The sequence below is a fragment of the Phyllobates terribilis genome, unplaced genomic scaffold, assembly GCF_046119375.1.
Source record: "Phyllobates terribilis strain yellow unplaced genomic scaffold, ASM4611937v1 Scaffold_8__6_contigs__length_399053987, whole genome shotgun sequence".
In the NCBI taxonomy this organism is placed as follows: Eukaryota; Metazoa; Chordata; class Amphibia; order Anura; family Dendrobatidae; genus Phyllobates; species Phyllobates terribilis.
Window position 1 is genome coordinate 33,740,833 of NW_027362768.1, and position 27,402 is coordinate 33,768,234.

The 27,402-nt window shown below is 47.4% G+C and overlaps 1 protein-coding gene across 3 annotated transcripts in view; it reads right to left on the reverse strand.

The window, feature by feature from the left end:
* Positions 1 to 27,402, reverse strand: part of CFH (complement factor H) — a 1,056,626-nt gene that overhangs the window by 134,459 nt on the left and 894,765 nt on the right. For all 3 annotated transcript variants that reach the window (XM_073642935.1, XM_073642934.1, XM_073642933.1), the window contains one exon: positions 3,073 to 3,252. In XM_073642935.1, the coding sequence (XP_073499036.1) occupies positions 3,073 to 3,252 (180 nt within the window). The remainder of the gene's footprint in view (positions 1 to 3,072; positions 3,253 to 27,402) is intronic.

The following is a 27,402-nucleotide window of genomic DNA, read 5'->3' on the forward strand; positions in this document are numbered from 1 at the left end:
AATGGAGACGCTATGGGTCTCGGAAAATGGCACCATTTTTTTTTTTTTTTTTTTTTTTTAGCAAACTTAGGATTTTTTTTTCACCACTTAAATAAAAAAGAACCTATACATGTTTGGTGTCTACGAACTCATAATGACTTGGAGAATAATAATGGCAGGTCAGTTTTTAGCATCCAGTGAACGTGGAAAGAAAAAAAAACAAAAAACTGTGTAATTGCATTTTTTTGCAATTTCACCACACTTGGAATATTTTTCCCGTTTTCCAGTACAAGATATGGTAAAACCAGTGATGGCATTTAAAAGAACACCTCGTCCCACAAAAAATAAGCGCTCACATGGCCATATTGCCCAAAAAATAAAAACGCTATGGCTCTGGGAACAAGGGGAGAAAAAAACGAAAATGCAAAAACGGAAAATCCCAATGTCGCGAAGTTAAGGATGCAGACAAGGGGTGAAATATTGTCATGTGGCCCTTTTCCAAATATGAGAGGGAGGCTTTTCGCCAATTAAGGGATTCTAAAACCTATAGTAAGTTATTTTTCAATCCTACTGCCTCCTTCTCTGCCGCGCTCCAGGGGATAATTAAATCATTGATAAATGATCCTCATTATATTTATATATGTAGTGAATATTTCAATAGAAAACTATGCGTAAATGACCTAGACAATTCCCCTATGTAAAAGCCCATGTTAAAATCGCATTGCATACTGATGTCATACGAATTCTAGGTGAGAAAATCCCATAGCACTCACATGAAAATCTCATGACACTCGTCCGTTTTTTCAATCCAGATATCAAAACGTTTTTTTTCTTACATATGGGTATGAGCCCTAAAAGTGGCTTCATTCCCCTGAAGGCAAGGCTGAATTCCACTGCAGGAACTGACTCATCCAATACTTCTCAGTATTGCAGTCCAGCAGTTGCTGAATGTATTACACCATAGAAGACATAACATGCTAGCTACTGCAGCCTTCCTTCTCTTTTCCCAGCATCAAAACATGATGCCAACAAAGTTAAGGACCCATTGAGAGGTGGTAGTGGGCTTCAAACAGTCTGATCAGAATTTTAAACTAAGAACCTCATGTTCAGTTTTGTAAATTTTTCCTTGGCGGCATTAGATCAATGTATGATTTTTGGATGTGCAGTCCATGTCTATTTTTCACAGTTCTGTCAGAATTTCCAACACCTTATGGGACTGTAAGGTGTGCAGGGTGATAGTCGTGGGGGAGGGGCTGTTGTTCTCCCAAACCCTGACACCCCACAAACAAGCTGTGTCCCAGTTCTCATGTGCTGTAAGTGCAGTGAAGTTCACTTACATTTTGGCCGCAGGCCTCCGTTGTCTCCACGCTCCCGGATCCAGGAACAGCTGCACACCCGGCTCGCTTCAACAAGTTCGTCCTTACTGTACAGTTCAAGCACAGCCATCTCGCAGTATCAGGCACAGCACAATCTGTCACTTGCTTCCTCCACACAAAACATCTCACTCCTTTTCTCATGTTCAGCACGGATTACACTCAATGCTTGATCCTCCTGTCAGCCCCAGGGTCTCCCAGTCTGGCTCCGCAGCATGCCCTAGATCCATAACGCTTCCCCCTCATAGGTCGACACCCATTTTCCACTGTATGGAAGGTTTGTCGGTGCTCTTCATAGCCCCTGACTCAAGCCTTAGGCTCCAGACGTTGCAGGAACAACTGTAGGGAGTTTTGTGCGACCTCTTGCCACCAGAACGTCTTTGCCCCCGCCGTGCTTCAGCCCACTGCCCCTTGAACTTTCCATAGCAACTCTCACCAAAAAACTCTTTCACTAACCGACTAAGCCAGGAAGTTGTTACCTTTTTCTGGCATTAACCCTTCCCACTTTTGGCTGGACCAATCACCAACTGTCTCCTTTCTCTGTCTGCCCCAGCAGTTGGTTGCTGGTCAAACATCACTTTTCACCTGCCTCCTATTTTACCTATGTTACACGCACGCCACTAGGTTCAGATAGGGTGAGACGGGTTTCATAAATTCTTTGGAATCCTGGGGGAACCATTTCTCAGGGCGACCATAGGCTGCAGCTTCTCTAAGGCACACGATAGATTCAATTGATGACCAGACACATCTGACAAGAGTCTTTTTCAACAGTTTAACAGTGGAATTTAATCTGAAGCACGACTATTATAGTAGCTGGATGTTTTTGAAGCAACAGCACTACTTCTGCATGTCACACCTAGCCCCGCACTACTAGATGCATTATGTAAAATAGGAGGCAGGTCAGTGAAGGCACAGTGAGCTGTCATTAAAAGCATACAGATAAATATGTAAGCAGAGCACCAGATAGAGCATCTCCCACAGGCCCACCCCGAAGCATGAGCATATCATTATCTCCAAACTGAAAGTACAGATTACACAAGAACCACAGGATGGATTTCATCAACCAAGGTATCATTTTAATCAGTGTAATGTCGCCAACCTGACAGTGTATGTAGTTTACTGAGCTCAATCCTGCTGACATTTGTGATTTAACTTCAGTCACCACCTTCTAACAGTATGCATTGAACGTCCTATGTCCTAAACTATGCCTTATATTTATACACTAATAGGCCCACCACTGCGTATCTGCCCTAATGTTCCTATCTATCACTAACATAACACTAAACTAAGTCATATGCTTTTCCTGTACACTATACATGAATAACATTAATCACAATACATTACTTTAACTGTGTACATTAGTGTCTATGAAACTCTATGCAGATTCACATATTAATAAAGTTACAAAAATACAATAAAACTACTTAGTACAAACACTGTTTAGAGAGGGAGGGGCATATGACAGCCCCTTTCACACCCTTTCAAGGCCATACTGGTTATTTCATTAAGATGGTGTATTATGCTCATGAAGAGACAGCCATGGTTTCATAATTCACTGATAATTTTTGCATCTACTAAGGTTGGCCTGGGGTTTGTAGTTGTTCTTGGGATTTGTTTTCTTTCTGGTTTTCCCTTTATGCTGTTAATGCAGAGCTAGTTATAAACAGTCTGATTTCTATAATAAATAAGTGCATATAAAGTGCATACATAGAAGACTTACTTGCAGCAGTGCATTTTGGGTATTGTATTTTTCCCATTGAACATGTCGCCTGCAGACCCTTTTCTGGCGTCATTTCTTCATTACATTGAAATCTGATTGTTTGTCCATTGTCCAGTACTGTGCTTACATTGTAATGAATATTATTAGCAATCATTTCTGATTGCAGTAATACACAAAAACCTGGAAAAGAAATAATAGTTTAAATGAATACTAATGTGTTTTTATTGAATACAAAGCACACTCCAGAACGTGAGAGAAACAGAAATGTTATTATTAATCTAACAGAAATTACTTGTTCCTACCTTAATCCACCAGTTTAAATTGAAATATAGGTTAAAAAGTAAATAATATAGCAACAGTTTACACATAATTTCAGCGGTATCAGTTTTAAAGGTCCCTCAGCTAGTCCTCAAAATTCTAAACTTTACTAACAGATTCCTTTAAAAACCCAGTAAGATTTGCAGTCAGTGATGGGAAAAGGGAGAAGAGCTGAGGGATGCATTTTTACAGGATGAGGGCCAGGATGGAGGAAATTATTACAGGATGGGGGCCAAAATGGGGGACATTATTACAGGATGGGTTCAGAATGGGGGATATATTACAGGATGTGGTAATATACGTGTTATTGTGTTTTTTTTGATGATCAGTATGATGGGATTATTCAGTTACTAAATTGTGATAATATGTGGTTGCATTTATCCCTTGTTTGTGATATTATTGGTATATTGGTCTGGTATAGTGTATTTTATTGAGTAACAGATTGGTGGTTATACTTACAGTAGATGCTATGTGATGATAATATATTGACACTATCTAGTGGTATTTATGGCATATTTGTTTTGGTATAGCAGACGTGTTCAGTAACAATATGGTGATATTTGTTATGCAGTAAATGTATGACTATTATTCATTTATTTCAATGGGGGAAAACAGATGTCTTTATAGGATCTAAAACGCTATAGGGGCCTATAGGAAATGACCAACATGATGGTTGGGGCCAGGTCCAAATTTTGCAGCGAGGAACAGAGACTCTAGTTACGCCGCTACTCATAGTTATATGTGACATCATTGCTGTAGGCTAAAAAACAAAGCCTGAAACTGGCCATCATAGCAAAAAAGCCCAAAACAGCAGGGGATTGGGCAAGTTAATAATGCTTTAGTATTCTATTAAATTGCCTGGTGCAAACCCCTAATTTTTAAATACCAGAGGACCCCTTTAAAACAGATGTGGCGTCAAGCTAAGCTCCTTTCCATAAAAAAACATAGTATTGTAGCAGGCCTGATCTCCTATTAGCTAAAACACGTAAAAAATGTGTGCACCATTTGACTACAACTCCCAGCATGACCTGACATCTGAAGTCTTTTAGGAGTTCCTTGTGACTGTAGTTTCTTTTAGGCCTCATTAACATGTCGGTATTCCTCATACGTTTGCCAACCATCTTTTTTAACGAAAGAACTGGGATACATAATAGTGTATGATTGTTTCCACATTTTCCTTTTATTTCCAGACACTTTTATGAATTTTCTCTGATTAGAGGAACCAAACTCATGGCTAAGGCTAAATTCAGACATCAAGGATTTCCTTTCGCCAATTCCAACATATATTTAACCCCTTCACCACCTTTGATGTATTTGTAAGTCAAAATTAGTGTCTCTGCCTTTGATGTGGACTCGCACACCGAGTCTGCTTCTTTCCCTGTACTTGATGGCTCGTAAATTTCTGTTGTGCATCTGTCACAGGTACTCATGAGGATTAGTTTTCTTGTCATTCACTGGGTCTAATCAGTATGCTCGATATTCTCGCAAATGTTTTTATTTCCCACATGGGGACTGAAATCTGTATGGATTTTCTCCAGAGCATGTTAATGGGGTATAATTGATTATATTCACTTGCATTTGATGTGCATTGTAAACAGACTTAAAGGGGATTTTAACTGTAAATTGTTGGACCCCTAGAATTAATTTCATTATTGGGCCATAAACACCCCTCTAAAACACTGCACTAAAGGTGCCCGAATTGGCTTTCGTTACGACCCTCAGCCTACGAGAACAGAAACATCTAGAGATCAAGTGCAAGTTTCTCTACTCCAATCACTGCTGTAACTGATGTACTGTATGGGATTGTAAGGCAGGGCCTGCTCACAGCCCTGGGACCCATTTGGAGATTTACTGGTTGCACAGTGGGTCATATTACAACTAACCATGGAAAGAAAATGATGCCTACCTCATTTATCTCAGCAGTTGGGAACTTTCCCTATAGGTAATACCACCTTCATTTACTTCTATGTTATACCTCTCCTAAACTGCATTGTCTTTCTAAACCTGATGAATACATAGGGATGGGAAGACTGGTGGAAGTTCGGGTTCTGGTACCTTACCCAAACCTTTGAGAAAGTTCAGTTCAGTTATCAGAACAGTACACAAACTTCAACAAAAACCCAAACCCCATTCAAAATAATAGAGACCCGAACTTGGAAAAGGAAAAAAAATCTCTCTTTCTCCCCCTCCAGAGACTTATTCAAACTTTGCACCGGTCTTCAGGAGAAAGTCTGTGTTCGGCATTCACACCTGAACATTCACTGTCTGGTACAAATGCCAAACGTTTCAGTTTGGGTTTGCCCATCTCTATACATAATCAGTTATTGAGTATCCTGTATTTTGATAATAGCCACCATTGCTGGTTCAAACATTAATATACTAAGGCCTTATGGTTACACCTTGCTTTGAATATTGTAAATCATATATCTGTGTATTTTATATTACTTCAATAAACGTATATTGTATTCTTTGATCTTGTATTAACTTCTTATTTTCCGGGATTTCATTTTGTTCCCTTAGTTAGTGGTAATATATACTATGGTGAAGTGATTAATTTAAAGGGACATCCTTTTATTTATACTATTGCACAGTGGGTCAGTCTGAGGCTGCTTGGTAGAGCAGGGCACCAATGCTGTGAGCTGATGGCAGAACGAGTGGCCAATTAAAAGAGAGGGAAGCAATGTCTATTCAGTGAATCGGAAAAAGAAAGTTCGAGCAATAAGAAAACAGAAGTGCAGGGAGAAAGGAGTAGAGAGAACATACAAAGGTAACAATAATGGTAGAGGAATAATACAGATATGAGGTGAAACAGGAAGTGCAATAAGGAGCCAAGAAATGAAATTCCCTCAAAGCACAAGAACAGGTGAGAATTATACAGAATAAATGTCTTTGCAGAACAATACAGAAACCCCCCTCTCACTGACTGTAGTTATTATATGTAGTATCCATGTAGAATATGGTTTGTTGTGACATTACTTCTTATTAGTGATGAGCGAGCAGTAAAATGCTCGGGTGCTCGTTGCTCGGGTCGAGCACATTGGAACACTCGGGTGCTCGACCCGAAAAACGAGCCCAATGTAAGTCTATGGGAATCTCGAGCACTTTTCTGGCGGTCCCTCCCCCCCCCCCCGGCGGTCTGCAGAAGGTCAAAAATTGCCCAAATCGATGGGAACAGTGCTAAATTAAACGTCAGGCAGGCAGTATATATAAGCAGACAGGCAGGCAGGGTATATAGGAGGGTGCATGAAAAACATAGCAGGGCACTTGGAACACACTAGTGCCCTCCGATTTTCATGCACCCGTCTCTTTAAAAAAGCCAGCCGGCAATTCAGCAGCGGCATACACCAGTACCTGACAATATAGAAAAGAAAGAATAGAGCATCACACATAGATTAAATAGATAGAAACATGTTAGTCACATATATAATAAGTAGAGTGACAGTGTTGGTTACTATACTTGTCATTTAGTGTTAAAATAAAGGATTTATTAAAAAAAAATAATAGTGTGTTTGTCGCTTTAAAAAAGCCGGCCGGCAATTCCGCATCGGTACCCGACAATTTAGAACAGAAAGAAAAGAGCATCACACATAGATTAGATAGATAGAAACATGTCAATCACATATATAATAAATACAATGACAGTGTTGGTTACCGTACTTGTCATTTAGTGTTAAAATAAAGGATTTATTAAAAAAAAAATTGGCGTGGGGTTCCCCGTAATTTTAGTCTCTAGTGGAGGTTAAGCAGACGGCTGGGGCAGATGTTTGAAGCCTGAGAAGGGGGTAATACCCACGGAGCTTCCCAGGCCCCACCCTGGTAACTTTGGATAGAAGTATAGGTTGTTTACAAGGGCTGCAGACCCTTAATAGCCCATCTTCCCCTCGTTGACCGCCGAGGCCAAGATGCAAACAGCGCCCCCTAGTGAGCTGGACAGCCTGCGCTCTGAAGTGCGTCAGTTAAGAAAAACCCTGACCATTGTCATGAGCGCCCTGCAGCTACGGACGGAGCCCGAGACGGAAGGAAGGATCCTGCTAGCCGACAGCCCTGAGGATGTCCCATGGAGGAGAAGGAGGAGAGCAACACCACCCCGTGGGAGGACCAGCGACCAACGCCGCCCTCCAAAGGAACTCGTGTGCTACTGTTGTCGCAAAGCAGGCCACACAGTACGGACCTGTCCTTTAAAGGAGAAAACCCTGGGGCCGAGGGCCGACACCCAGGAGTAGACCAACCAGACCCATCAAACTGGTACCGCCTGTTCGTGGGAGGAAGACCTTTCCTGTCCATTGTGCTGGACGGCATCGTGACCCCTGCCTTGCTGGACACTAGATCTCAGTAACCATCATGCCTGATGTCCTCTACAAAAGGTTCTGGTCCATAGACGAACTTCACCGGCCAGATCCAAACCTTTCCATGTATGCCTCAAATGGCCTCCCCCTTAACCTAGTCGAGGTTAAGGATGTTGCAGTAAAGTTGGGAAGAGTGGAACTGAAGGACCAGAGACTAATTGTAGTAGAGACTAATCCTGATGATACAGACCTGTATATGGTACTTAGCACAAATATTGTTGGTAACTGTTTGGGAGAAGTGTTGTTCTTGCTCCAACAGATGGCCAACACCGCTAAACCAGGGCAGCGGAGGGTGCTCCAGAAAGAGATCCGAGCCCTTCTGTACCAGCAACAGGTTAAGCTAACAGGTGGTGAAATTGGTAATGTACGGGTGACAGACCCGATACCCATTGTGATTCCCCCGATGAGTGAAATGCTTATTTGGTGTAGAGCAGCAATAGGTTTCAGAGGACAGAGCTACCAGGCGGTAGTAGAGCCCATTAGCTCAGAACATAGACCTACACTCTTAACTGCCAGAGGGGTAGTGGAGGTACCCAATGGGAGGGTGCCCATACGCCTCCTAAACTATGGGGAGGACGAGGTTAGATTACCACGCTACGCCACTGTTGCCAAACTGTACACAGTAGATAACAACTCCATACACACGGCGGAGTCCTTAACCTCACCAGACAGAGTGGAGGATACCAGGTGGAGGATTGGTGTCGACAGTTCCATGTTGGAACAGACACCACTCCCGTCCATCAGAAGCAGGGTGTACACCGGGTGGTTCAGGAATACGAGCAGGTATTCAGTAAACACCCACTTGACTTTGGGAGGATTAAGGGGGTACAACACCATATACCCACAGGTGACCATCCACCCATCAAAGAACGTTACAGGCCTATACCACCAGCACATTACCAGAAAGCGAAGGAAATGTTGCATGACATGAAGAAGGCAGGGGTAATAAGAGATAGCTGTAGCCCCTGGGCAGCTCCCCTGGTCCTAGTCAGGAAAAAGGATGGAAGCATGAGGATGTGTGTAGATTACAGACAGGTAAATCGCATAACACACAAAGATGCATACCCTTTGCCCCGTATAGAGGAATTCCTGGCTGCACTGAAGTCCGCAAATTACTTCTCTACCCTTGACCTCACTAGTGGGCACTGGCAAGTAGCTGTTGCTGAGGAGGACCGGGAGAAGACGGCCTTCACTACCCCGATGGGACTCTGCGAGTTCAACAGTATGCAGTTAGGATTCTGCAATGCCCCTGGAACGTTCCAGCGATTGATGGAGTGCTGTTTGGGACACCGTAACTTCGAGACTGTACTGCTATACCTGGATGACGTGATAGTGTACTCCAAGACGTACGAGGACCATTTGAAGCACCTGGCAGAGGTATTTGATTCGCTGTCCCAGTATGGGATGAAGTTGAAACCTTCCAAGTGCCACCTGCTCAAACGGAAGGTTCAGTACCTGGGGCACATTGTCAGTCCAGAAGGAGTAGCACCAGACCCAGAGAAGGTCACTGCCATTCAGAAATGTCCGGAACCGAAGAATCTCAAGGAGGTATGTCAGTTCCTGGGACTAGTCGGGTATTACCGGAGGTTTGTGAAGGACTACACCAAGAAAGCAGAGCCCTTGCAAGATCTCCTGGTAGGACAGTCCGGGAGAGGCAGAAATCCCCCGTTCCAGTGGGGTAAGGAGCAAGCTGAATCCTTTGCGGTGATGAAAGAGATCCTGACCGGCGAAGAGATCCTAGCCTAACCTGACTACAGCCAACCGTTCCTGCTGTACACAGATGCCAGCAATGAGGGATTAGGAGCTGTACTAAGTCAGAAGCAAAATGGCAGAGAGAAGGTGATCGCCTATGCAAGCAGGAAGCTCTGCCCGACCAAGAGGAACCCAGAGAACTATAGCAGCTTCAAGTTGGAGCTCCTGGCCCTGGTCTGGGCCATCACCGAGCGGTTAAAGCACTACCTAGCCTCCAGTAAGTTCACTGCCTACACTCATAATAACCCATTGACTCATCTAGAAACAGCCAAGTTGGGAGCCATGGAACAGCGTTGGATGGCCCGGCTGTCAAACTATCAGTTCACCATCAAATACCGGGCAGGCCACAAGAATGCTGATGCCCTGTCCAGGATGCCTCACCAGTCAGACACTGAAGAAGAAGTGGATGACCTGGAGGAGATTGAGCTACCTGCCTTCCACCGTAATGGGATGGCCCACGAGCAACGCGCCTCCAGGAGGTATCGCGGGAATACATTAAACCGTCTGCCTCACCACAGCTGGAAGGAGACCCAGGACAGCGACCCGGTTGTCAGCCGTATTAAAGAACTGATAACCCAGGAAGGTTCCTCCCTGGAGAAGGACGCTCTTCCGCAAGACAAGCAACTGTGGAATGAGAGAAGCCGGCTGTTCATCTATAGAGAGAAGCTGTGCCGAAGATTGTCCCCAGGACCCATGAGATGGTATGGTAGATAGTAGTGCCCAGGACAGACATCCAGATGGTGTTGAAGGCCTACCACGATCAAGCAGGGCACTTTGGCTGGAAGAAGCTAGAAGAGTTGGTTTTATTGGGTTGGAATGCGCAGTTCCATAGAGAGATGGTGCCGGGATTGTGGACCCTGTAGCCTCAGAAGAAAAGACTACAGCAGCCAGAAGGCACCCCTGCAGCCCATCAAGACAACTCGACCCTTTGAGATTGTTGCCTTGGACCACGTCAAGCTGTCACCCAGCAGGTCAGGATACTCCTATGCCTTGACCATGGTGGATCACTACTCCCGGTTCCTGGTGGTCGCCCCCGTCAAGGATCTGACGGCAGAGACTGCAGCAAAAATGTTTCAGGCATACTTCTGCAGGCCCCATGGATACTCGGAGCAGGTGCTGACAGATAAAGGCCCTGCCTTTGAAGCCGAATTGTTCAAGGAGTTCTGCCATCTGTACGGGTGTAAGAAGATCCGGACTACACTGTACCACCCCCAAACCAATGGGTTATGTGAAAAGATGAATAACATAGTCATCGACCTGATGAAGACATTACCGCTAGAGGAAAGAAACCAGTGGCCAGACAAACTACCTGACCTGGTAGATCTGTACAACCACATACCTGTGAGTTTCACCAAATGTACTCCAGCATATCTCATGCGATCAAGACCCGGAAAGTTGCCCATGGACCTGGAGCTTGGTGTAGTAGAACCAGAAGCAGATATGTCCACTGAAGACTGGGTCACGACGTGACAGGAGCAGTACAGGAGAGTGCAGGCCTGTGTCGAAGACAGTCTGAATAGGGTAAGAGACAAGCAGGAAGCACAGTACAACAAGAGTGCACCAGCAGAACCCTTAACCCCTGGAGAAGTTGTGCTAAAAAGAAAAAGAAGAAACCACAAACTTGACGACCAGTGGGAAACAGAACCTTACACTGTGTTGAATTCCAGGTTCGACAATAGGAAAACCTGTCTAATTAGCAAAGATGGAGGAAGAATGACTGCAACGGTATCTAGAGACCATCTGGAGTTGTGTCCAGATCTGCTAAAGCCCCAGGAAGAAGTGACTCTCACTGTACCGGAGGAGCCTAAAGAAGCAGTACTACATACTGAGTTAGGAGATTTCCCGGCAGATTGGCCCGAACTAGGAGAAGCAGTAATAATACCTGTGATCCACTTCTTACAACAACCAGAAGACCCTCCACAGCAAGTAGAACCTGTAGGTGCCCCAGAAGAGCCTGCTCAGGAAGAATCCCCAGAAGAAGGATCCCCGGTTGGAGCAGAGCAAGAAAGCCCAGCAAATGGTACACTTGCCAGTCCTGTAGGGAGCTTAAGGCAGCCTTGCAGTCCCTCCACACCTAGAACTGACAGAATGGGAGGTAGTACAAACACCAGTACCACACGCATCCCAGTACTATCTAGGTCAACACGTAGCACACAAGGTCAGACCCCTGTCAGATACAGAGAGTAGGAAGAGAAACTCTGACAGTATAAATAGTTGCCCCTTGGGGTATGTTATATTTGTAATAATTTCATGTATTTATTTATTTATTGGTTTCTGCTTACAATGGACAATTTACATGAACATTAGTTACCCGTAAGGGTATATCTATAAAGGACTCGGTGGCTGAGGACTGTGTGCAGCCCAAAAACTGTTTACATGTACATAATTGCACTCCCTGGAGTGCCCTTTTTATGACCTCAGAACCAAAACCTGTTTGGCGTGGCGGAAGACGTGGTCCAACTCCGGATCACCTGTGCCCTGCAGCCACGCCCATGGCCTAAGTTTACGGACAGGTCCCTCTAGTTAACTTTGCACTATACCAGTGAAATGGACACCCTGTTGGGATTTCACTGCAACTGACTTGTAAAACTGAGGACGCTTTATAATTGTATATATATATATTTAATATGTCTTATAATGTTACCTGTAACGTTCAAGCAAAGTGCCTCCCATAAAGGGAAGAGTTATTGTTTATCATGTTATGAAAAAATACTTCAGTCAAGGAGTACTGAGCTTTATTAGGGGGGAATGTGGCACCCTGCTGCGCACTGGTGCCACAGATCCCAGAGGGGTGCATGGATGGACTTCTCCACAAGAGGCCCTCACACATTCACACACCTCCACCCTACCACCTCAGACCAGCAGAGGGAGCCTGTTAGGGATATATATATATGGAGGGTGGAGCCAGGAGTTAGTTAGTTTTTAGTTTGGAGTTACAGTCAGAGTGCAGACTGTGAGGAGAGAGCGTGCTGACGCTTAGAGCAGCGAAGAGCAGCAAGCTGCTGCAGTGCTTAGGCAAGCCAAGGCCTACAGCACGTGTGAAGCCTAGTGAGGGCCCTGAGTGTGGCCGGAGGCGAGAATAGAAATTTCCGCAGCATGTGCACAGCACATGCGGATTATCATTGGGGACCATGGGGAACCTATTACCAAGCATTTTTTAAGTGATTTTGCTGCGGAAATTCCGCGGCAAAAACGCTTGAAAAATGCATAGTGGGCAAGCAGCCTTACATCACACCGTGTATAATTCCTGTCTTGTGACACCACTGTGTATATTATTCATACATCCCAACCTTTGAAGACGAGAAAGAGAAACATGATCTGCAGCGCTCTAAACATCAAATGTACTTAGGACACATCCTTAACTGCACCAACAGTCACAACTATTTACCATTTTATTGTGACAGAAGTCCCTGAGCTTACCCTGGAGGGGCATAACTAAATAGCTACCTGATCTTCACCAGAGCCTCCGATGGTGAGGTTAGATTTGGTCCGTTGGGGTAACCACCAGGTGCCACTCTAAGGCAGTGCCCGGATCAGCAGCAGCTGACCAATGGGTCAAGCCATGGACACAAGGCACAGAGGTCATAGGCAGTGACATGGTGAGGAAGTCAGAGGTCAGGGCAGGCAGAAAATGTTCAAAAGACATAGACAAAAATGTGTTACAAGAGCTAGGTCAATAACGGGAAATACAGAACAATACAACACCTTGACAGAGCACCAGAGCAAATGACAACTACGAGCTAAGCTTAGGCAAGAGGTGTAGGAAAGAGCTGCTTAATATACCAACTACTGGAGATAGGCCAGGAAAGCAAAACTCTGCAGGACACAGTGATTATAAAGTCCTGCAGAGTCTGGCCACATCTTTATATAGCCGGGTGGAGAATGTTTGCAACAGAAGGATGAAGTAGTAGTGCTGGAAGTGTCTGCAAGAGGTAGCCCAGCGAGATGGTCAGACCCTGGGAGGAGTAGAGCATTGCACGCTGTGAGTAGGGCGGCGCTTATGTAGCGCCGGCGTCTCTTCCTCCGGCCGGGCAGAAGCGCCGTTCCCCTCACCACTGCGGTCCCGGTACGGCGCCCTCCAGCTCCCCTGCTGCTGTTGCGCACAGCTTCCCGGGCACTGTGCTTAGGGCACGCACTCCCTCTTAAAGGGGCCGCGCGTGCCGTCCTAAAGAGTCCCCGGCCAATGGCAGGAGGATCACTTTTATTTAAAGCACCTCCTCCAAAATGGAGGTGCCTGTGCAAGGTTGTTGTTTGTGTGCTAACACTCTCCTCAGCCCTCAGGTTCCAGTGCCCGCCAGTCTGTCTGTCAGCCATGCTCGCCTGCCTATCAGCCGTGCCTGCCAGCCTGTCTATCAGCCGCGCCCGCCTGCCTGTCTATCAGCCGTGCCCACCAGCCTGTCTACCTGCCGTGCCCGCCGGCTTGTCTACCCGGATCATCTGTCTGGCTACCTGCTGTGCCCACCTCCTTGCCTACCCTGATCACCTGTCTGGCTACCTGCCGTGCCCGCCTGCTTGCGTACCCGGATCACCCGTCAGGCTACCTGCCATGCTCTTCCGCTGTACCTGTCTGCCTCAGCCACCTGACCCGTGGGAGTCGCCTGCTCTCACACAAGGTCGGTCCCAGAGTGTCACCTGGTACACCTTCCCGGTCCCTCCTTGGTTTACGGAGTTGACTAAGCCGTCGTGTGGCCAAGGTCGGTCCGAGTTGGCACTTAGTTACACCCTTCTGGTCCCTCCTTGCATCTCAGCACAGAGGTTCCACCACCCGGATCCGTAACAGTTTATACAGGCCATGGAATCTGGTGGCTCCCAGGCTCCTTCACTCTCAGACTTGTACCAAGAGGTCTCTCGCCAGATATCCCAACAGGATACTATCCTGTCCTATCTGCGGACAGTCAACTCCCGCTTGGACGCGCTGTCCACCCCGACTGTGTCCGCCTCTAACAGAGCGGCATCCGCTCCAGCGGCACCTCAACCCAGTGGCGCTGTGGCACTCAACTTTGGACACTGGCTTTCTGCGCCTCAACATTTTGGTGGTGACCCTGTCCTATGTCGGGGCTTCATAAATCAGTGCACACCTCACTTTGAACTCCTGGCACACCAGTTCACCTCCGACCGGGCCAAGGTGGCATTCATCATGTCTCACCTCACTGGAAAGGCGTTGGCATGGCTTAACCCTCTTTGGAAGAGAGGGGATCCTCTGGTGTCCGATCTCCAGGCTTTCCTCGCGGCTTTTTGGAAGGTGTTCAATGAGCCTGGACGAAAATCTTCTACTGCCTCCTCACTTCTCCGATTCCTCCAAGGAAATCTCTCTGTGGGACTGTATGCCATGCATTTCCGAACCCTCGCATCTGAACTTGCCTGGAACAATGAGGCCCTGGTGTCCACCTTTTGGGAGGGCCTTTCCGGAAGGATCAAGGATGAGCTAGCCAGTCGTGACATACCTCCCTCCCTGGATGACCTGGTGTCATTAGCTACCCAGATTGACATCCGTTTTCTGGAATGCGCTAAGGAGATGACCCGTGAGAGGAAATCTCTGCGCCTCGCTCCCATTCTCCAAAGTCCAGTCTCGCAACCTGCACTCCCCCAGGTGTCTTCTGCAGAGCCTATGCAAATTGATCAAGTTAAGATGGTCAAGTCTCGCCAGGAGACTCATCGTGGCGAGGGGAGCTGCTTCTATTGTGGCAATATAGAGCATCAGATCCGCTTTTGCCCAGTGAGACTGGGAAACTCCATTGTCTAGGACCGCTCGGAGAGATCATCCTAGGCAAGAGTTCTTCCTCTCCGCCCTTGACTCTGCCCGTTTCCGTTACCAGTGGTGAGACCCACTTCTTCGAGACTGCCCATCTGGATTCCGGAGCCACTGGGAATCTCATCCAACAGGCCATTGTGGAGTATTTTCATATTCCTACCATATGTCTGGCGGATCCTTTAGCGGTTTCCTCTGTGGATGAAAAGCTTCTCCCTGAAACCATTTTGTTGACCACTGAGCCAGTAACTCTTCAGGTGGGAATGCTGCACTCGGAGAAGATCTCCTTTAACGTACTGTCCGGTCTCTCTCATCCCCTCTTGCTTGGCCTTCCTTGGTTACAGAGACATGAGCCCATCCTGAATTGGAGCTTGGGTGAGGTGCTCCATTGGGGTCAGAAATGCCATAAGACCTGTCAGGTTCCGGTTCGTCCTGCTTGACGGACGCATACTCCGGCTAAACTACCTGGTCTGCCAGCACCCTACTGGTCCTATGCGGACATCTTTAAGAAGAAGGAGGCAGAGACACTACCACCTCATAGGCCGTATGATTGTCCCATCGACCTAATACCTGGTGCTTCACCTCCTAGCGGGCAAATCGACCCCTTGTCGCAGGCCGAGACCCGTGCCATGTCTGAATACATTGAAGAAAATCTTGATAGGGGATTTATCAAGAAATCCACCTCTCCGGCTGGAGCAGGATTCTTCTTCGTCAAAAATAAAGACGGCTCTCTTCATCCTTGTATTGACTATAGGGGCCGAAACCAGATTACCATCAAGAATAGGTACCCCCTGCCTCTCATCTCGGAGCAGTTTGACCGACTAAAAGGCGCAAAGATCTTCACTAAGCTCGACCTGCGTGGGGCGTACAATCTGGTCCGGATTCGCCAGGGAAATGAGTGATAGACGGCATTCAACACTCTGGATGGTCACTACGAGTACCGCGTGATGCCCTTCGGCCTCTGTAATGCACCAGCCATCTTCCAGGAGTTAGTAAACTATATCTTTCGAGATCTCCTGTATTCCTGCATGGTGGTGTACCTGGACGATATCTTGTTGTTCTCCCCTAATCTGCCCTCACACCGGAGGGATGTACATCAGGTCCTGCTGAGGCTCCGGAAGAATCGCCTGTATGCTAAGTTCGAGAAATGCCTCTTTGAGCAGACCTCCCTGCCGTTTCTGGGGTATATCATCTCTGAGACTGGACTGCGGATGGATCCCGAGAAGGTGTCTGCCGTCTTAAAGTGGACCCGACCGGAGGGGTTGAAAGCTATTCAGCGGTTTCTGGGATTCGCTAACTATTACCGCCTCTTCATTCCTCATTTCTCCTCCCGGACAGCTCCCGTCTTTGCTCTTAACCATAAGGGAGCAAATCCCAGGGAGTGGTTTTCCGAGGCAGAGAATGCATTTATCTCTCTTAAACAAGCCTTCTCCTCCGCTCCTGTGCTACATCATCTGGATTACAATAAATAGTTCTTCCTGGAGGTTGATGCCTCTTCCTCGGGAGCCGGAGTAGTGCTTACTCAGAAATCCTCGTCCGGGCGAATGGTGACCTGCGGCTTCTTTTCCAAACTCTTCTCTCCGTCCCAGCGCAATTACTCCATAGGAGATCGAGAACTGCTGGCCATCAAATTAGCGCTGGAGGAGTGGCACTACTTGCTTGAGGGGGCTCTGCACCCAGTGGTCATCTACACTGACCTTAAAAATCTCGCTTATTTGCAGACCGCCCAAAGACTAAGCCTGCGTCAGGCCAGATGGTCTTTGTTCTTTGCTCAATTCTGCTTCACTCTCCATTACCGTCCGGCAGACAAGAACATTAAAGCCGACGCTGTATCACGCTCTTTTCTGTCTTCCGACCTAGAGGAGGAGCCTCTACACATCATTGACCACTCCTGAATTATGACTGTTGCTCCATTTGACCTGTCTCATCTACCTCCTGGTAAGACATTTGAAGCGGCTCATAATCGGAAGAGGGTCTTACTCTGAGGCCATTCGTCCCAACTGGGTGGCCATGCCAGCCAGAGGAAGATGCTTCTGCTCATTGCCCGGCATTATTGGTGGCCCACCCTGTGCAAGGATGTTGCAGATTTTCTTGGGGCTTGTTCCTCTTGTGCCCGTAACAAGATACCTAGGCACCTTCCAGCCGGTCGTCTCCTTCCTCTTCCCGTGCCTTCCACTCCGTGGCAACATATTGCAATGTATTTCATCACGGATCTTCCTGTATCGGCTGGTTGTACTGTCATTTGGGTGGTCACTGACCACTTCTCCAAGATGGCTCACTTCATCACTCTGCCTGGTCTTCCGTCTGCACCTGTGCTGGCTAAGGACTTCATCTGTCACATCTTTCGTCTCCACGGCTTACCCATCCACATTGTCTCGGACCGAGGATTTAAGTTAACTTCCTGCTTTTGGAGAGCCACGTGCAAGCTGCTGGATGTCTCTTTGGATTTTTCTTCGGCCTATTATCCTTAGTCCAATGGTCAAGTGGAACATATCAATCAGATCCTCACCAGTTTTCTTCGGCACTTTGTCAATGCCCACCATAGCGATTGGGTTGAGCTCCTGCCCTGGGCTGAGTTTTCCTAAAACAACCATGTGAGTGAGTCTTCTGCTAAGTCTCCGTTTTTTGTGGTCTATGGTCGACACCCCCGGATTCCGTTTCCCGTCTCCTCTTCAGTGGACAATCCTGCCACGGAGTCGCTCGTCAGTGAATTTTGTGCGATTTGGGAAGACACTAGATCTGTGCTTCCTCAGTCCTCTGAGCGGATGAAGAAGCATGCTGATAAGAGACATCTGGATCCGCCTCAATTCTGTCCGGGTGACAAGGTCTGGCTTTCCTCCAAATATGTCCATCTCAAGATACCATCATACAAGTTGGGTCCGCGGTTAATTGGTCTGTTCGAGATTCTGAAGCAAATAAATCCTGTGGCTTACAAGCTGAAACTCCCGGCCTCCTTATAGATCCCCATCTCCTTTTACGTGTCTCTCCTCAAACCGGTTGTCCTTAATTCTTTCTCTGATAATCCAGGTACCACTCCAGCTCCAGTCTCTGTGGAGGAAGTCTTTGAGGTAGAAAACATTTTGGCCATCAAGAGGGTAAGAGGAAAGACTTTCTTTCTTGTGGATTGGAAGGGATTTGGTCCTGAGGAGAGGTCTTGGGAGCCCAGGGAGAACATTCATGCCCCTCGTCTTCTAGAAAAATTTCTTGCGGGCCTAAAAAAAAAGGGCAGAGACACCGTTCCCCTCACCGTTGCGGTCCCAGTCCGGCGTCCTCCAGCTCCCCTGCTGCTGTTGAGCGCAGCTTCCCAGGCACTGTGTTTAGGGCGCGCGGCCCCTTTAAGAGGGAGGGAGCGCTCGCCATCCTAAAGAGTCTCTGGCCAATGGCCGGAGGACCACACCTATTTAAAGCACCTCCTCCAAAATGGAGGTGCCTGTGCAAGGTTGTTGTTGTGTGCTAACACTCTCCTCAGCCCTCAGGTTCCAGTGCCTGCCAGTCTGTCTGTCAGCCATGCTCGCCTGCCTGCCTATCAGCCGTGCCTGCCTGTCTATCAGCCATACCTGCCAGCCTGTCTATCAGCCGTACCCACCAGCCTGTCTACCTGCCGTGCCCGCCGGCTTGTCTACCCGGATCACCTGTCTGGCTACCTGCTGTGCCCGCCTGCTTGCCTACCTGGATCACCGGTCAGGCTACCTGCCGTGCTCTTCCGCTGTACCTGTCTGCCTCAGCCACCTGACCTGTGGGAGTCGCCTGCTCTCACACAAGGTCGGTCCCAGAGTGGCACCTGGTTCACCTGCCCTGTCCCTCCTTGGTTCACGGAGTCGACTAAGCCGCCGTGTGGCCAGGGTCGGTCTGAGTTGGCACTTAGTTTCAACCCTCCTTGCATCTCAGCACAGAGGTTCCACCACCCAGATCCATAACAGCTTACAAGCAATGTGATTCACCGACGTGACATTACCCCCCTCTTATGCTCCCATTTTTTTAGGCTAGACTGATGGAGAAACTTCTTGAGAATGGTAGGAGCGCAGATGTTCACAACAGGCTCCCAAGATCTCTCCTCAGGAAAAAAAAAAATTTCAATCGACCAAATAGAAGATCCTCCCTCGAACCTTCTTTCAATCAAAAATGTCTTTTACTACAGAGACATCGAAGAGTCCCTTAGGAACAGAAGTAGAGGCAGCATATGGGCTTAGAGAAGCGATTCAAGACCACTGGCTTCAGGAGCGACACATGGAAAGAATTTTAAATCTGTAGATTCCCTGGAAGCTCAAGACTGTAGGTCACCAGATTGTTTTGTCTGATGATTTTGAATGGTCCAAGGTACCGGGGAGAGAATTTGTAGGAGGGCACCTTCAGGCGAGTATTCCGTGAAGATAACCAAACTTTTTTCCAGGTCAATAAATAGGCGGAGGGCTTCTCTTCTCTGCATGAGATTTCATCTGTGACACGACCTTCAGGATGAAGGCCCGAGTCTACTGCCAGATATGCAAGAATTTGCTATAAGAGAAACCAGCTGCTGGTACCCCAGAAGAAGCACTCATAGGATAGGGAACTAAAGGATGCTGAGAGAAAACAAAAAAAAATTGAGATGCTTCCGATGACTCCCCAACGTGGCTGTTTTAGGAAAACTCTGCCCAGGGAAGCAACTGTACCCAATCATCCTGATGGGCAGAGGTAAAGTGTAGGTTGCTCTCAAGTACCTGATTGACCAGTTCCACTTCCCCAATGGTTTGAGGATGGTACACGGAGGAGAAATCTAGCTGGACATTCAGCAGCTTGCAAAGAGCTATCCAAAATGTTAATGTGAATTGAACTCCTCGATCAGAGATAATTTGGAGAGGAAGACCATGAAGACAAAACACATGCTGAAAGAACTAAATGGCGAGCTTGGGGGTGGATGGAAGACCAATCAGAAGACTGAAGTGAGCCATCTTGGAGAACTGGTCCACCATGACCCAGATGGTGTTGTAACCCTCAGAGAGGGGCAGGTCCATAATCAAATCCATGGCTATGTGTTGCCAGGAGGCGGAAGGAACTAGCAGAAGCTGAAGGAGACCGGCAGGTTTGCTTCTGGGAGACTTGTTTCTGGCACAAAGTGGACAAGTGATTACAAAGTCTCAAACATTCTTGGCCAATGAAGGCCACCAGAAGCGGCAAGCAATCAGCTGAGCGGACTTATGTATGCTTACACTGCCGGCCAGTTTGTATTCATGTCCCCAGGACAGAATTCTCCTCCTCCTATGAGTAGGAACAAAACTCTAACCAGACGGGATGTTTTTATTACTGAACAGAAGCTGCTTCAATAAGCCTAGCTAGGTTAATGATGTGCTGTGCTTCCTCTTCAGAATAAGACAAATCAAAGAATCGAGACAAGGCAATTGCTTTAACATTTTTCCCCGCAGGACACAAGTGCAAATAAAAGTTAAAAAGGGTGAAGAAGAGTGTCCCACCTAGCTTGACGAGGATTTAACCGTTAGGTGGTCTGCAGAAAGGTCAAATTCTTATGGTCTGTGTATATTACTACCAGAAAGCTGGCGCCTTCCAGTGCCATCTAAATGGGCAGTAGTTTACGATCCCAATAGTATAGTTTCATTCGGGTGGCGAAAACAGTTCAGAGAAAAAATCACAAGAGACAGACTTCACCAAAGGAGTTCTTTGCAGAACAACTGCCCCAGCACAGATAAAGGAGACATCCACTTTCAGGAGAAACTGTTTGTTAGGGTCAGGGTGGTGCAGCACCAAAGCTCTCACTAAGGCCTCACTAAGGCCTCTTTCAAATGCTGGAAGGCTGACATGGCTGACTCAGACCAGGTTCTGGCATTAGCACCATTCTCAGTTAATGCCGAGATAGGTGCCATGAGGGATATGAAGTGTGGAATAAATTGTTCGTAGAAGTTGTTGAAACCTATCAACCGGTGGACAGCATGCAAGCCTTGTGGAAGAGGTCAGGAGAGAACAGCAGAAAACTTCTCAGGAGCCATTTCAAGATTCTAGCAATGTAACAATGTAGCAGAGGAAAGGCAAGGAGGGTTTTTCGAAAACACATTTGGACTAGTGTTGAGCGAGCATGCTCGACACTGCTCGGTACTCGCCCGAGCATTACGCTACTCGGGATGTTCGGCGAGCACCGAGAAATTCCGGCTTACACGGGCGGGAGCTCGGGTCTCCGCCCTGCATGTTTGGCACTCTTTACAGAGCCAATGAACATGCAGGGATTGCCAGCCAGTCACTGTAATGCCGTAGCCATGTTGGTTGTGGGCATTACATTGATTGGCTGGCCGCACAGCGTCACCTCGAGTATTTAAAACCGGGCGCCGCCATCTTGGACACAGACGGCCGGGATCAGACAGTCTAGGGAAAGTGATGCTGAGCTAGGGAGAGATTTATAGTGCAAACTAGTTAGTGTAGGGTCTCTTAAGCCTGCCAAATCAAACAAATAGTCCTTCTCAGGACTAATATCCATCCCAGATATCAGGCAGGCAGGCAGGCTGTATAGGAGACACAGTGGTTATACCAGCAAACACTGCATTACAGTCCTGTGTGCTGCTCCTGCTGCTGAAATTGATGGACTTAGCTGCAGGTCTCAGGGGCCAGGAGAAATCCTTTTTTTTTCATCTAAATCCTCTTTTTTTTTTCCTCCTTCACACTGTACAAATGCCCATCTTATTAACTTTTGGTGTCCCCCCCCCCCCTAAAAAAAAAAAAAAAAAAAGTGTGTCTGTGACAGTTCAGACACAAATATATCTGTTTAAAAGAGTCTGGTGTAGGCCCGAGAAGTGTGGTTTTGCAGTTCCACGGTTCAAACCTCTGTATTATCCACTTTTGGGCCATTTTTACCTAAAAAAAAGTTTGAGTGTGTCGCTCACTGTTTAGCCGCAAATATATCTATTTAAAATTGTCTGGTATACCCCAGTAAATTATAACTGTGGTTTTGCCGTTCCACGGTAAAAAATCTCTATTATCCAGCTTTTGGTGTTTTTTCCGTAAAGAAAAACAGTAATAGTTTCTCCCTGATTATTCAGACACAAATATATCTGTTTAAAAGAGTCTGGTGTAGGCCAGAGAAATAGAACTGTGGTCTTGCAGTTCCACTGTTCAAACCTCTGTATTATCCCTGCTTTTGGCATTTTTTGCCGTAAAAAAACCCCTGTAATAGTGTCTCCCTGATTGTTCAGACACAAATATATCTGTTTAAAAGAGTCTGGTGTAGGCCAGAGAAATAGAACTGTGGTTTTGCAGTTACACGGTTCAAACCTCTGCATTATCCACTTATGGGCCATTTTTTACTTAAAAAAAATGTTTGAGTGTGTCGCTCACTGTTCAGCCGCAAATATATCTATTTAAAAAAGTCTGGTATACCCCAGTAAATTATAACTGTGGTTTTGCCATTCCACGGTAAAAAATCTCTATTATCCTGCTTTTGGCATTTTTTGCCGTAAAAAAAATCTGTAATAGTGTCTCCCTGATTGTTCATATTGTTTAAAAGAGTCGGGTGTAGGCCAGAGAAAGAGAACTGTGGTTTTCCTCTTCCATGGTTCTAATTGCCTTTTTATCACCCTTTTTCCATTGATAGTGTGAGTGTAAGCTATTTTACTTCATTTACAATGGGCAAGGTGTGTGGAAAGGGACATGGAACTGGACGTTCTGGTGATGGTGCGTGCAGAGGACGGGGCCGTGGCCAAGGTGAAAATGTGCCACAACCAACAGCAACATCTTCTCACTCCCAGTTCTTGACCGAATTACTAGGGAAGCACAGAACAACACCAGTATTGCGAACAGGTTATTAATTGGATAGCAGATAATACTTCCAGTTAACTGGGCACCACCACCTCCGGTCTGTCTTCCACACGGTCAAATATTAGTAGCCGTGAGTCTCGACCACATACTCATCCTCACCCTGATGCTCCTTCCTCCCACCATGCCGAGTGTCGTCAGACAGCAACTGATCCCACAGTTGGACACTCTGAAGAGCTGTTCACTGGTCCATTTCCAGATTTGTGCCCCTCACCTGCTCCGCTTGAAGTGGTGGAAGAGGAGATTCCATGTAGCGATGCCCAAATATTTGAACAGTCACGGCCACAGGAAGTCGACGCTGGCAATGTGTCACAAGAGGTGGACGATGATGAGACACAATTGCCAGGAAGTGAGGAGGAGGATCGTGATGCGCAAGTGGAAGAGGAGGAGGTGGTGGATGATCTAGTAACTGACCAAACGTGGCAGGAGGACATGCAGAGCGAGGCCAGCAGCACACAGGGTGAGGGAGGCAGAGCACCCCAACAGGCAGGAAGAAGCAGTGTGGTGGCCGAAGACAGAAGGCGGGCAATAGCTCCCCGTAACACCAACACGAGGGACGTTGCCAGTACAACCTGTAGGTCTTCGAGAGTCTGGAATTTTTTTAAAGACTCTGCTGATAACCCCAAAAAGGCCATTTGTACCAACTGCCATGCCAGCATCAGCAGCGGTGACAAAACTGCCAGGCTGACTACCACCAGCATGATCAGGCACATGGCAGCAAAGCACCCGACTTTGTGGGGTGAACCCCAGGGTCCACGACCAGTGTCAGCGGGTGTCACCACTACTTCTTCCGCTGTTGTGCGTGCAATAGAACCCCCTGTTGTGTGTGCAAGGCAATCCCCTGTCCATACTGCATGCAAAGATGCCCTCTACTCTCAGTCTTCACTTGTTATGGCAGTTTCTCAAGAAACAGCATCAACGTCCACGTCCACGTCCCACTGCAGCGTTCAATTGTCCATATCCCAGACCTTTGCACGAAAGCGCAAATTCGCAGCCAATGCCCCACAGGCCACAGTCCTAAATTCGCACATTTCACGACTGCTTGCGTTGGAAATGCTGCCTTTTAGGCTGGTGGAGACGGAATCCTTCCGCAACCATATGGCGGTGGCCGTCCCTCGTTACTTGGTCCCCAGCCGACACTATTTTGCCCGGTGTGCCATCCCCGCACTACACAAGCACGTGCCCCAAAACATCTGCCGTGCCCTCAACAACGCAGTTACTGGGAGAGTCCACCTGACAACGGACATGTGAACAAGTGCTTGTGGCCAGGGACGGTATATCTCCCTGATGGCACACTGGGTAAACACAGTGGAAGCCGGGACCCAGTCGGACCTTGGGACGGAACACATCCTCCCCACACCGAGGATTACGGGCCGTATGTTAGTCAGAGTTGCTCCCACAGTGTACAGCTCCTGCGCATCATCTTCCTCCTCATGTTCAGCCTCCATCTCAGATATCACCACATCAGTTACAAGCTGGAAGCACTGCAGTACTGCCTCCACCAAGCGGCAACAGGCTGTGCTGAAACTCATAAGCTTAGGTGATAAACGTCACACTGCTTGTGAGTTGTGGACAGCTGTGAAAGAGCAGGGAGATCTGTGGCTGAGACCGCTGAACCTACATCCAGGCATGGTCGTGTGTGACAATGGCCGTAACCTGGTGGCGGCTCTGAGGCGAGGCGAGATCACACACGTACCATGCCTGGCTCATGTGCTTAACCTCGTGGTTCAGCGGTTTCTTAAATCGTACCCCGATTTGCCAGACCTGCTCGTGAAAGTACGCCGCCTGCCGGCTCATTTTCGCAAGTCGGCTACAGCTTCCGCCGCCCTTGCTGTATTGCAGCAGAGTTTGCAGCTTCCGTCACACTGACTGGTGTGTGATGTCCCCACACGTTGGAACTCTACGCTCCACATGCTGCAAAGGATTTGTGAGCAGAAGAGAGCAGTTGTGGAGAACCAGCTGCAACAAGGCCGTCGATATTCAGGTCAGACTCCACACATAAGACCTCAGGAGTGGACTTGGATGTCTGGCATGTACCATCCTGACAAACTTTGAGGAGTCCACCAAGATGGTGAGTGGCTATGATGCCATCATTAGCATCAGCATCTCATTTGTCTGTCTTTTGCAGCGCTCTCTGCAGAGAATTAAAGAGGAGTCAAAAAAGATGGATCAAGAAGCCGTAGCGGGTGATTAGACACAGCCCAGCCTCATCTAATCCCAACGTGCATTGAGGGACAATGAGAGAGAGGAGGAGGAGGAGGAAGAGGAGGAAGAACAGGAGCTGGTATCATGCGCTGTAGACGGTAGTACCTGTACAACTGTCATACCGTCGGTTCAGCGTGGGTGGCCTGAGGAGAGGGGGGAGGAGGAGGAGGAGTAGGAGAAGAGCATGGTCAGTCGTCATCTTGGTGAGGACACGGAAGTCTTGCCTATTACCAGTCTGGCACGCATGGCTGACTTTATGTTACGCTGCCTTAACCGTGACCCTCGCGTTGTCAAAATGTTGGGTGACAGTCATTACTGGTTGGTGACACTTTTAGACCCCCGCTACAAGGAGAAGTTTCACTCTCTTATTCCTGAGGTGGAGAGGTCTACAAAAATGGGGCAATACCAGAAGGCCCTTGCTGCAGAACTCTTAAAAAAATTCACATCTGAACACGCTAGTGGCAGAGGTCACAGTTCGTTGCCCAACCAAGGCGTACAGGCGAGAGAGACGCAACTCCAATCCAGCAGAGGCAGGGGAACACTGTCAACATTCTGGGAGAGTTTTCTCAGACCCTCCCTTCAGACAGGCCCTGAGGCACGGGGTACTCTCACAAGGAGTGGAAAGTTTCAAAAGATGGTGAGGGAGTACCTTGCCGACCGTACCAGCGTTCCTCTGTGCCTTTTAATTATTGGGTATCCAAGCTGGACACTTGGAATGAACTCGCTCAGTACGCCTTGGAGGTCCTGGCCTGCCCTGCCACTAGCGTGTTATCAGAGCGCGCTTTTAGTGCCGCTGGGGGAATTATAACTGATAAGCGCACTCGCCTGTCAACTGACAATGCTGACAAGCTGACCCTTATCAAAATGAACAAGGTCTGGATTGGGCCAGACTTCTCATCACCACCAAATGACAGCAGAGTAACAAAGTCAAATCCACTGTGTTATTTTGGGAGGTGTATTCCCATGCACCGCTTCAAACCCACACATGGGTATACGCTTCCTCATTTCGGCTGTATTTTGCTCTTCTCCTTATCCTCAGCCTCCACCACCTGTATACCACCAGGGTGACCGTGGTCCGTGTTGACAATATTGCAAGTTCCTCCGTCCTAATTTTTGGCAGCTTTTGCTTGGAAGGCATAGGCAAAGACTATGGGAGACCCACTCCCCAATAATGGGAATAATGTTTTTAAGATGCTGAACTGCATGGCTCTTGTTTGCCAGCATTGCAAGTTCATCCATCCTAATTTTTGGCCGCTTTTGCTTGGAAGGAATAGGCAAATACTATGGGAGACCCACTCCCCAATAATGGGAATAATGTTTTTAAGATGCTGTACTGCATGGCTCTTGTTTGCCAGTATTGCAAGTTCCTCCATCCTAATTTTTAGCAGCTTTTGCATGGAAGGCATAGGCAAAGAGTATGGGAGACCCACTCCCCAATAATGGGAATAATGTTTTTAAGATGCTGTACTGCATGGCTCTTGTTTGCCAGCATTGCAAGTTCCTCCGTCCTAATTTTTGGAAGCTTTTGCTTGGAAGGCATAGGCAAAGACTATGGGAGACCCACTCCCCAATAATGGGAATAATGTTTTTAAGATGCTGTACTGCATGGCTCTTGTTTGCCAGCATTGCAAGTTCCTCCGTCCTAATTTTTAGCAGCTTTTGCTTGGAAGGCATAGGCAAAGACTATGGGAGACCCACTACCCAATAATGGGAATAATGTTTTTAAGATGCTGTACTGCATGGCTCTTGTTTGCCAGCATTGAAAGTTCCTCCGTCCTAATTTTTGGCAGCTTTTGCTTGGAAGGCATAGGCAAAGATTATGGGAGACCCACTCTCCAATAATGGGAATAAGGTTTATAAGATGCTGTACTGCATGGCTCTTGTTTGCCAGCATTGCAAGTTCCTCCGTCCTAATTTTTGGCAGCTTTTGCTTGGAAGGCATAGGCAAAGACTATGGGAGACCCACTGCCCAATAATGGGAATAATGTTTTTAAGATGCTGTACTGCATGGCTCTTGTAAGGGGCATTAAAACCGTCTTGTTAAGCTACTGCGACCTCCACGTCTCTTCCAAGGGGCATTAAAACCGTCTTGTTAAGCTACTGCGACCACCACCAATCTTCCAAGGGGCATTAAAACCGTCTTGTTAAGCTACTGCGTCCTCCACCACT